The 12,846-nt window shown below is 33.9% G+C and overlaps 1 protein-coding gene across 4 annotated transcripts in view; it reads left to right on the top strand.

Annotated features, from left to right (window-relative positions):
- The window catches only part of LOC123540205 (neuropeptide S receptor-like), a 29,343-nt gene extending 25,594 nt beyond the window's left edge, over nt 1-3,749 (top strand). For all 4 annotated transcript variants that reach the window (XM_045325035.2, XM_045325031.2, XM_045325034.2 and 1 more), the window contains exon 2: nt 1,433-3,749. In XM_045325035.2, coding sequence (XP_045180970.2) covers nt 1,833-3,140 — 1,308 coding nt within the window. In that variant the 5' untranslated portion in view covers nt 1,433-1,832 and the 3' untranslated portion in view covers nt 3,141-3,749. The remainder of the gene's footprint in view (nt 1-1,432) is intronic.
- The last annotated feature ends 9,097 nt before the right edge of the window (nt 3,750-12,846 follow it).

Below are 12,846 nucleotides of genomic sequence, written 5' to 3'. Positions count from 1 at the left end.
TTGAAAATGGATCATCTGGGGTCAAAAGCTAGGTCACTAGGTCAAATCAGAGAAAAACTTTGTGTATGCCATAGAGGCTGTATTTTTCAATTGATCTTCATGAATTTTGGTCAGAATAATTGCCTTGATGAAATGTAGGTCAAGATTGAATATGGATCATCTTGGTTCAAAAACTAGGTCACTAGGTCAAATCAATGAAAAACCTTGTGTATGCAGCAGGGGCTGCATTTTACACCGGACCGGGTCTTCATAAAATTTGATCAGATTATTTGTTTGGATGAATGGGTCATCTAGGGTAAAAAACTAGGTTACCTTTTTCAATTTAAAGAGAAACCTTGTGTAGGCAATAGGGGCTGCGTTTTACACTGGATATTCATAAAATTTAGTAAGAATGATTGCCTTGATGAAATCTAGATCAAATTCAAACACGGGTCATCTGGAAAACATGTTTACACTGCTATGATGTGTTTCTCAGATGAGCGACCTAGGGCCATCTTGGCCCTCTTGTTTCTGAAATCATGTTAAAAGTGCATATATATCTGATATCACAACAGCAGTCTGAAGTGATATTGCAGATGCCGTAAAATGTCTCCCAGTGCTTTGGCGTAATATACTTTCCTGTTCTTTGAGATCATATGTTGTATTCAGTGTGTATGTATAAAAGAGTTTCACTTCAGCCAATGCTATGGGAGATTTGGATGAAGGTGTTGCAGATTTCATTACCTCTCATGAGCAGACTCGTTGAAACTGAGTTGTTTACAGTTTTGGTGCTCAGTTGCGTTCTTCTAAATGATCTTCTTACATATTATCATTACAACAGCAGCCTTTATGTGCCTTGCGCCTTATGGAATCCCTTAAAAGTTTTCCTTTACTTTTTGACGCAGTTTGTCATATTGATGGTCCTGTTGGTGTAGTTCAGCTCAATAATTATGTATGATAATACCGCGTAAGCGGGTGGTACAGGCGTTAGATTTTATGCATCCATTAATATATTCAATCAAACCAAGACTGCTATTATTTGCTTAGTTGTGTTCCGTTTTTCTAAATGGTCTTCTTGTAGACTTTATCGACATTGGTGTCGTGTAATAAATGCGCTCAGATAATTTATAAAAGGCTACGGGCTGCTGAACATTTTTATTTAATATGTAATACATGCTAATTTCCATGTAAATGTATTTGCATTTTTCCGCACTCATGTGTGGGTGACTGAGTCCCCTAAACGTATTGTTGCAAGTTTGATTTTTGTCCTGACAATATTCCCAGGCGTCAGCAATATTTGATAACATCGAAGTTTGTACATTTGTTCGCTGTAACGGATGATGAAATGAAATGTCCATTGTCAGTAACAACTTTTAGTTTTAGACAAATACAAAATGTAATACTAATAAGTGTCATACGGTTGAAGATAAATATTGTTCTTTTTTATTTTCAGGTTGATAGATATGCAAAATCCGATGGGATGAGTTGATATTGGAAAACTGACAAGGCGGAGATTGTCCCATTGTTACAACAACTTTAAAAAGCAATAGTTTCACTGACGACTCTGCTTGAATTCAGAACTCGTTTGCTTCACATTTCTGGTGAGGGAAGAACTATTGAAAATCTCAGGACACGGATTTAAATAAGCCAAATTAATTCACAATCATATCATATGTTTGATTAATACTGTTATAAAATGGATACTTCTACAAACCCTCGATAATGCAACACAAACGTATTAGCATTAACGCTTTTGTAAAGGATAAACACAAATGTTTTAATGTAACTGAAAAACAGTTTTGATTAACATGTAGTAAAAATTGCGACAGTGAAACATCTAAAAGACACCGAAAATGGAATTAAATGATAGTGATCAGTCAAATGTCACAACTGTGAATGAAGTAGTTTTTATAAGGGATGGCAAAACATTTGAAGATGCTGAAAAAGATCAATTGAAAATTTTCATTTGGCCGCTTATATTTACGTTCATATTTGCAGTGCTGGGATTTATAGGAAACAGTATTGTGATATATATCTACTGGAGAAAGTGGAAGAAAAATAAGACCCGTGTATTCATTTTGACCTTGGCTATGCTAGATTGGTTGAACTGTGTATTTAATATGCCAGTTGAAATTGCCGTTTTGTGGCACCCATTATCGTTCGATTTACATTACTTATGTAAAATTTCACGAGGTTGCACTTTCTTTATCAACAACACAGGATCATTGGTTCTTGTATCTATTGCGATAGAACGTTATATTCTAGTATATTACCCTTTGAAGAGTAGGCAACTTACGCCCAAATTTGCAAAAGGTATGTGCTTACTTGCTTTCACAATAACTTCAGTATTTTCATGGCCGTCCTTCGTTTTCTACGGCAGCCACACACTTACCATTCCGTTTGCAAAGGGTGTCAATGTTGTAGGGAAGACATGTTTAATTGCTGACGAACACGAGTTTAGAACTGGACTGCTCTTGATTTTCACCACGGTATTGTTTGCCCTGCTTGTTCTGACATTTGTAGTGCTAATTGTGCTGTATATCGCAATTGGGAGAAAAATCTACATTGCTACATGCACAGACATAACGTCAGATGGAAAAGAAGAAGTAACTAGTTTATTCAGCAAAAGTATAATTTCTGCGATAACTGGAGTTGCAAAACCCACAGAAATGAAAAGAAATTCAATTAGCAGACACACAAACAGTTTCAGTGGCGGCGACCAAATGAAGGTTTCCAAAAATTGTCAGGAACGCACGTTATCTAGCATAAATGAAGCGGTCGAAATTGAGGACTCGAAAAAAAACACTGACCCGGATGAAAAGTTATCTCCGTTGCGATACAAGCGTAACAGTCGAAAATTTTCGACAGTAAAAACAAAACCAACCAGAAAAAATACTGTGATGATGAGAATGGTTACCATAGCATTCATGGTATCATTCACGCCATTTTTATGTATTCTCATAATACGTTACTCGAACCCGAAGTACTACTTTGGACTAGATAAATCAGGAAAAATTGCCTATCATGTCTTTTTGAGAACTTATTTCATAAATAGTATGGTCAATCCTTTTATCTATGGATTCATGAACCTACATTTCAGAAAACTGGTGAAGGAATTATTGTCAAACGTGTTTTGCAGTAAGTGTTGTAGAAGGAATTAATTCAATATTTAGTGTAATTTGAAACTACATTTTGAATAACCCAACTTGTAACAGATGTTTTTCTGCCAATGCTTTCTTAGATCTATCCTTGTCCGCATGTCAGTCCGTCTACCCGGATGTCTGTACGTCCGTCCATCAGTTCGATTTCGTGTTGTGTGTATCTTAATAAAATGTTTGACATAAAGTCATCCAACCTGAAGGGATTGTTGATCAGTATGTGAAGTTGTAGTAACGGGGTTTTGTTTTTGTTCGAGATTTCAAAATCATGAAACCTTTCGGCATTTGAAATTATGTAACTGCAGTTTAAACTTGGGTCTTACTTGGGATTTCATACATTAAATGCCTGTCTAAATAAAAATCCATTGTTAATATCTGACCAATTAAATGTTGTGATTTTTAAGTTAAGTGCCATACTTCATGTTCGAAAATGGCAATAATTACCAGTTATGGGATTTTGTTTCCGAAAAGTGCAAAAGCGGTCAACTTCGAACAATATTTATATAAGTTCCTTTGAAAGTCTTGATAACGATACATGATGTCAATAATATAGATTATGTAAATCAAACAGCAGACAATGGACAAACAAATAAATTTACATGTAAAACGTGATGCACAACGTGTTCATTTTATTTTGTGTTGCGTTTATAAACATGCCGACACCATATCGGTAATATGGCCGCTTTTTTAGCTTTTGTTGGCAAATAAAGATCCAAGTTGCCCCTCCATGCATTGATTCAGACACGGACTGGTACTTTATTAGATCTGCCGACCTTCCGTAAGCCATCACTTATAGATTTCTACTCCACAAGCGAGGTGGGGAACAACTGATTTAAAGTCAGTGAACCCAGCCACTCGTGCCACCCTGTCAACTGAAAAATCAAAGCACTATAACTGATATTTCATTTATGCATAAATTTACGTCTTGAAATCAGGATTACGCTTTACAAAAATTATTATTTCAATACCGCTGTACATAATTATCTACATAAACAAATTTTGATAATATTCCCTTATAATGTTAAAAGAATTTTAAGTAAACAATGAAATGCCACAGGTTATGGTTTCTGTTTTGATATAATGTTGTTTTTTTAATATTAAATGTAAACTAAGGTGTCGCTTGACTGTTATAGTGATATATGTACTCTGATAAACTCTGGGAAAACTAGGGATAAATAATAAATAGCAAAAGCCGCGTTCCAAGAACGCCGCTCACCTAAATTAAAACCTTGATATTACCCAAGTTCTTCTATAAGCCGCCGGTATGTCCTTGTGCTGTATGGCCGGTTCAACATCAGATTTTTTTTCGTACTTAAGTTAAATCTGAAATCCATTCCTGATGTCATAATTATGTCATGCAATAAAACGTTTGGACAATAATTTTAATATTTACCGGTAATCATTTTAAAACATAATATATATATGGCCTTCTAACGGTCAGGGGCATAATCCAGACAAAGCAGCTTACAACGGTTAATGTTGCACGAATCCTCACTGTTAATCCCAACATTGTATCGTGTAACTTCTTGTAAAACCATTTAATAATGGCCGTGACACAGAATCTAATGGCGTTTGTAAACAGCATCACTACGAAAAGCACACTGTATTTTTCTTGCCTTTGGTCAACTTCAAAAATTAAAGCTGTTCCATTTATGTTGTGTTACATTATTAATTCGAGCAGAATTATAGAACTTTATGTCTTATGGTTCTTAGATGATTAGGAATTTGTCTTTGGTCTCGGTTAAAAGCAAAACATTTTCATTGGAATATCATTTCATATTCAAAATATAGGGACACAAATGGATATTAAAGAAAATGAAAACACCAGAATATAGTATTTACTTAGTACAATTTTATTGTTAGTCATATTCGGGAGCTGGCATAACCTGATTATCAAAACTATAATTTTAGCACGAGATAAGAATTCCGTGACGGGACATAGAGAGAATTCGCTTCAAGATGAACTCAACTGTTAAAGTATCAATATTTCTAAATTAAAAAATGGACATAGGTTACTATAATACTCAACCAACCAACAGCTCGTGGAGAAAATACCAATACCACAGTGCAATATTGTTCCCTTTTTCTTAATTCGTTATGCACATATATCATTGAAATACATGTTTTTCTCAATTCATTCCGATTTTTTCTCATGCAAATCCATGTATTTCATAACTCGTTCTGAACTGTACAGAGATACTTCATTGCTCAATTGTAATTAAAATTATTATAATCTTGTCATCTCACAATGCTAATCGTAAACAAACTAGCTATTCTACAAAAATATACATGTTTCAAAAAAAATAATTATAGAAGTAAAAACAAAGTACAAAAGTTCCATCTATTGACAAACATCCCTATTCTTCAGAACAGTGAGTTTGTTAACGTAAAAAGCATGTGTAAATGTCAACGTTATTTTATGTTTGTTTTCGTCTTAAATGAGCTAAGTTCTCACTAGAAGACACTAGAATTTTCAAAATTTCATGTTTATGGGTAAGAACGTTCTTTTTAGTTTTAATTTTTTCATGTAATTCAGTCTTGTCTCACCAGTCAGAGCTTATGTCTATGTTTTAGCAATAAGTTATGATCATTCTGAAAAAATAATTTGTTTTTCTTATACTAAATTGTATTTGTCAGTGTTGTCATTTTTTTCTGGTCCTTTGGGATTATAGATACCATTCACCATGTGTGTAATAGAGTTCCTCTTAAGCCGGTGCTAGGGAGCGTGAGAGGTGTTGCACATTTCATCACCTATCCGGAACAGACTCGGTCAAACCGAGTCTGCTATTAGTCTTTGCTTCCAAAGGATCTTTTTACAGATTTTATTAATGGAATTTCCTTTGTAAGGACTACATGTCTTTGATAATTATCATGAAGTATCGTTCATTCTGTAAAATACTTCTGTTGCTTTCTATTGGTTTAACTCTGATAGAAAATCAATCTGTCATTAGAATCAGACATTTAATCTGTTATCACCTATTCTAAAAGAACATTTATTTATTTTGTTGGGTTTAACGTCGCACCGACACAATTTTAGGTCATATGGCGACTTTCCAGCTTTGATGGTGGAGGAAGGTCCAAGGTGCCCCTCCGATTATTTCATCACGCGGGCACATGGGAAGAACCACCGACCTTCCCTAAGCCAGCTGGATGGCTTCCTCACATTACTAAAAGAACTTGGAACATACACACAAATCACTCTCAAATTTATTTATTTTGTGTTCACTTATTTACAAACTACAAAATGCAATTTACTGGAGACGAAAGGACGATATATAATGCAACATGTTCTGCAATACTGTTAATGCGGAGCTTATACGTTTTGCCATTTAATAATATATAACATATTACCTGATACCGTTTAGATCATTTTATGTAGATTATTTCAATGTACCCTTATTAAAAATCAATCATTTTAAATACCGTTTGAAAATAAAGAATTAAAACAAAAGATTTGAGGTAAGCTTTATCTTTTAACAGTCACATTGTCTTGTTACAATGAAAATGAATAGATTTATTAATATTATACTGCTGATTATTTTTAAGAGTTGTTCTTCCTAATATTGTTACGTTTCGGTTTTTCGTAAGATGTTATAGGAAGTTCGAAGGGGCGATGTTTGGCGGGGCGCCATAGTGATGTTCGGCTGGGCGACATTAGGAGGGGCGACGTTCTTCGGGCGCCATGGCAACGTTTGTCGTTGAGTAGCTGTGACAGAACAAAAGTAACAAAATGGCACAAGTCGGCCACCATAATATAAAGCAAATGTATTCATCTGTACATAAAATATGAGGTATTCTATATTGTAGCGGAAGCCATTTATCCACATAACCGAGAACACAACCATGAGCAGGCATACGGAATCAAAATTTATGAGTAATTGAATTTCGTTTTTTAAATTTAATTATATATAAACAAGCAAAATAGCACGCTTATAAATTAACTTGAAACTTTTGATATAATTTATCAATGGAAAATGTCTAAATTGTTTTTAACTGATTATTTTTGTTCCTAAATATTTGTGAAGCATTACAAAATTCAGTCATTCATTTCTTCATGGTCCCTAAACTACCATCTAAGCTAAAACAGAAGTTCCTTAAGTAGAAAAAAATGGAAACTTCACTAGGGTTAAGCACGTAGAAATGATAGTGAAGTTTGCCAAAATCCTGGTTTTGCCAACATGAATGTTTCCATCTTTTTCCTGAGATATATAAGCCTTACCCAAAAGTTTTAAGAAAAAAAAGTGTCCTTTGTGCTTCATTATTATTGCATAAAGGCTAAGACAAACCACATATGTCCAGAAATCTATATTTTAACACAATCGATTAAGTTAGTTGATACTAATTTTTTTAGCTCGATTGTGATGAAAGCTTCAAGCTTATTTGAATCACTCTCAAGCTTCATGGAACAAACAGTTCTGGTGTCATATGAGAAGTCATGATCGTGACCCGAGTGGGGTTCTAACCCACGACCTCTGGATTGAGCGGCCGACACCTTATCCACTAGACCACCGCTCCCACAAATGCTTTAAGATAATATTTAATATTTTCGAGATTATTTAAATTTGCAGTGATTTACATGTTTTAAAAGTATGTAATTATTTATTTATTTTGTTTGGTTTAACGTCGCACCGACACAATTATAGGTCATATGGCGACTTTCAAGCTTTGATGGTGGAGGAAGACCCCAGGTGCCCCTCCGTGCATTATTTCATCACGAGCGGACACCTGGGTAGAACCACCGACCTCCCGTAAGCTAGCTGGATGGCTTCCTCACATGAAGAATTCAACGCCCCAAGTGAGGCTCGAGCCCACATCGATGAGTTGCAAGTGATTTGGAGTCAGCGACCTGAACCCCTCGGCCACGGAGGCCCCATCCCTAAAAAGTATTTAATTAAACACACACACACACACACACACACACACACACACACACATATATATATATATATATATATATATATATATATATATATATATATATATATATATATATATATATATAGAAAGAAAAACATCCAATGGGTTTCCTATCTGTATTTCTGTCTACCTACCAGTTTCATATCAAAATCATCAGGGCAGACATATAAAGAATAATATAAAAATAATAATATATACTATATATATCATAAATAAATGGTGTCTTAACTTTTTCGTTATCCACCTCTGATCCATGCTTAGATGTTAACAGTTACGTGCACAAAAACCAGGAACACTGGATAGGCTATCAGCCCGCCAAACTGTTGCATATATTTATATCATCATATACTAATCGGACTGCAGTCGTATCTATGTCCACACACCCGGCGGGCTTTTCAAACTTAAATGGTATTTTTTTGTTGTGTGCATTTTGGAATTTTAATTTATATGATTACTCGCTTATCTTAAAATTAATAATGCAAATGATTGTTGGTTAATTTAATGGATTGAATTCGTATGTAATTTAAGCCTTAATCGTTTTGTCATTTGTATTTGGGTTCAAACTTTTCCTGAAAGGACAGTTGATTTTGAAATATTATTATCTGCTTTTGAACATGTTGAGATATACTATACTCAAATTACATATCTGAAAATATGAAAAATCACTATATAATGTTTTTGTAGTTTATATTTATTAACGATGTTATGAAATGGGTTGAAAATAGAAGATACTCTAAAATCTTTATAGCAAAACTAAGGATAAGAGTGCACTCACACTAAAAAAGTGACATTTGTTAACAAATACTATTTCTGCATTACATTTAATTATATAAAGTGTTTTTTCATATTGATTCTTTTATTGAGTTGAGTAAAATGCGAGACTCAAACCGAGCATTTTATCAGTTTTTATTCAACAAGTTTTAAAAATTCAATGCGGAAAGTCACAAATGTAATATTCTTTTATCACATGTTAGATTTTCCTACCGAAAAAATATCTCCTTTCTTCTGCTATTTAAAAGAAGTTAAGTCGACCAACATTTCATATACACTAAACGACGTCGACGTGAAACGTTTATTACGTAAGTTTATTATCAATTTTATGCCTCCCACCCATCCTCGAGGAAGGAGGGGTATATTGTTTTGCAGATGTCTGCCGGTCGGTCAGTATGTCGGTCCGTATGTACACAAATCGGTTTCTGGATGATTCCTTAAGAACGCCTAAGCATAGGATCATGAACGTTGATTATTGGTTATGACTAGCAGATGACTCTTATTGATTTTGAAATTAGTAGGTCAAAGATCAGGGTCACAGTGCCCCGGAAAAGTAAAACGGTTTCTGCACGATAACGTAAGAACGCTTGGGCATAGATCATGAAAGTTGATAGGTAGGTTGGTCATGACCAGCAAATTACCCCTATTTATTTTGAGATACGTAGGTCAAAGGTCAAGGTCACAGTGACATAGAACAGTTAAACGGCTTCCTGACGATAACTCAAGAACGCATGTGCCTATTATTATGAAAGCTGAAAGATATATAGAGAATAATAGGTTAGTGCCGTAGATGACAAAGTTTTTCTGGGGAGGTGGAGGAGGTTATCGGGTGAGCCGAAGGCGAACTTAATAACGTCCGGAGCCGAGCCAGATAAACTTTCTCCATCTTAGGCACTAACCTATTATTCTATTTATCTTGTCATTACTTCATTTTCCGATATTTAGCTTTTTTTACCAAAATAAGTGTGCGACAACCGTTTTAATGACGTAATGACGTCACTTATATAATAACGCAATCACCGACAAAATCGCAATATTTTCTTCTTTTCTGAATAAAAACTCATTATTTGACCACTCATTTTCTTAGTTCGGACATTTCCAACACAATGGTGATGGTTTCAATGCAAACTTTCTTATGACAACAATATCGATCATAAGGTCGCATGATCAACTGACCGTATATCACTGGTCACGTGTCAACTGACGGTATAACAAGAAAGATATACGGCACCCTGATATCGGGTCGAAAATACTGCAAGTGACAGGATAAATGAAGGTATGTTGTACATGACCAGCAGATGACCCGTATTGATTTTGAGGATAATAAGCTAAAGGTCACAGTAACCCGGAACAGTGGAACAGTTTCCGGATGATACCTTTAAACGCTAGGGTCTATGATCAGGACATCTGATAGGGATGCTGAACATGTCGAGCAAATGACCCTATTGATTTTTAGGTCAGTAGGTCAAAGGTCGAGGTCATAGTAACCCGGAACAGTTAAACCGTTTCCGGACACTAGTATAACAATTGTTTGTTTTGGCGTTATTTGACTCCATTTAACCTTTTGACCACTTCTAAAAAGAACAAAGTCAAGCAATTAAAAACCAAAAAATAAACAAGTTTTCATAGTACTATATGAAAACCTATAGTAAAATATGATTAAACACTTCTGCCAAATTTTTACCAAAATCCTGCCACGAAAACAGGGTCAGTTTAACCTCACTTAACCTCTTGTTTCTTTTTTGTAAGTGCACAAAGTTTATGTCCTTATTAGTTAAAATAATTTATAATACTTTGTTCATTTTGTTTTACATTATTAACTTTTAGTATTTTATACAGTAAATTATACAACGGTACTTTGTCTTGTAACATTTTAATGAAAAATAAACAATAATATCCACAGAGTGTACTTGTTTTGTCTTGATATTGAACATTGTTGTATTTTACATTTGGTATATACTTAATTACCTTCTTCGGCGGAGGAAGCCCAAATGGGTCAAAGTACAAAGTATTAAAGTAACAAACCCAATGTGTTCCAGGTCCAACAGAGTCGTCTAAATTTATAATTCCACATTCATTATTCAACTTTGATTTTGGTAAATTATTTCTACTAAATACACCCCTAAAGTTCATTATACCGAGTTGTTTTACCCATTGTTCAATTTCAAAGTTAGAAATAGGTTTGTTTATAACTTTTTTTTTACTATAGGAATTCGTCTGTAAGGTCTTTTCTGAGAATCAATCTGTATACCCTGACCATGTCCTTTTCCATTCAACAAAGATGTAATCAAAGGTATTCCTAGACTAGCAGCCAGCATACCCAAAAAGCCGCCATTTTGTCTCTGTTTTTGTGTTAATTTAATCACTCCAGACCCTACTTGTTGCTTTCTTTGATTAGGTGTAAGATATGGTGATATCATATTTCTCTTATCATTAGCTACCGAAATCATACCATTCCCAAGTAACTTACTAACACCGGTACTGGCTAACCCAGAGAGGGCTCCGATGCCTAGAGGGGCTAATATTTTTGGAGCTATTTTTGCTGCCATTGGAATAATTGTTTTTCCTAACAAACCAGCCAAAGCTCCTAAAAATCCACCATTCTGACCTTGACTGGACATTTGTTTTTTTGAAATTGTAATTTCAATTTGATTAATTTGTGCTTTTGTTAAAAGTAAAGGAAAGTTTCCACGTAATTGTTCATGTTTTAATCTAAAAGTATGTGGAATTTTATTATTATAAGCTTGTGCTAAATTTTTCTTTTGTCCATTTGTTAGGTTAACTTTATATCAATATAATTTGATACCATTATAATATAATTTATATTAATTTATTTTTAAACAATAACAAGTTCATTTCCAATAGTATTTATTTAAACTGTTTCCTCATATAATACAATTGCGTACATACGATATCTTGCACGGGAAGTGTATTTAAACGAAAGTGGTAATGTAATATGCTTAGGATCTTCTGTTATTACTTCCTTTTTATATTCCATGTTTAAAATGAACAAATCCAAACAAACTTTGAAAATTAAATCTATTTAAGAGACCTCCAGTAGTTTTGTTATTTTGTTTATAATAATAATTAATTACATCATCGTATATTCTTGATATACTTGTGTATTCTATTTCTGGATAAAAACCACCATTACCAACTTCAAGACGACAGGAGCTTAAAGTGCAATTATCATTTGCTGCATTAACTCTAAATGTATCTAATAAATGTGGGTTATGTTCTTGTGAATTACTTTTATCAGGTCGTTGTGAATAAACAAATACATGTTGTGGTTTTGTTACACCAGCCGTTATTCTAAAAGTTGTATTAATCTGTTGTGAATCAGTTGATTGCGTCATCATTTCCCGAAGGTATGCCCATCTTGCTTTTGTAAATCTTTCAGCAATTAGATTAAGTCCAAATTCATTGAAAATTAAACGTGGAACCCATAGAATTAATTTTGTTACAATTACTCTACCAGCATCAGCAGCATTAGCTCAAAAAATAAATTCATCATCATCTGTCAGCTGCAGTGTTATTTGATTTGACTTGGAGTAAATATTGTTTCTAAACCCTGAAAAAATGAATAATTATTTATGGAATCTTAGCATTTACCTCATTACCTCCCTGGATTAATCATTTTCTAAAAGCAAAACCTTTATTATCATCAGTAGCAGCAGTAGCAGTCGTATCTAAATAAATAAATTCATTTGTTCTAGTTGATTCTGCATAATCATTAGATAGTTCAACTAAATTTTTTACATTTATTACCTTGTATAAATTATTACAATCATTAAACAATTTTTCCATTTTGTTTAACCACTAACTGATCAATTAATGAAGCTGCATTATTAATTAAAGCAATTTGATCTCCATCAGCATAATTATTACCATTAGCAAGCTTATTTACTTTAAAACTTACTTCAAAAAACCATTAAACCAATCAAAATATGAGCTTCTATCATTAATTGTAAAGTGATATCCGTTTTTTTTGTTGCTTAACATTATTCCAAGACAGATATTA

The sequence above is a fragment of the Mercenaria mercenaria genome, chromosome 16 (genome assembly GCF_021730395.1).
Source record: "Mercenaria mercenaria strain notata chromosome 16, MADL_Memer_1, whole genome shotgun sequence".
In the NCBI taxonomy this organism is placed as follows: Eukaryota; Metazoa; Mollusca; class Bivalvia; order Venerida; family Veneridae; genus Mercenaria; species Mercenaria mercenaria.
The sequence above is the reverse complement of the archived record's forward strand: the minus strand, read 5'-3'. Positions and strand labels throughout refer to the sequence as shown.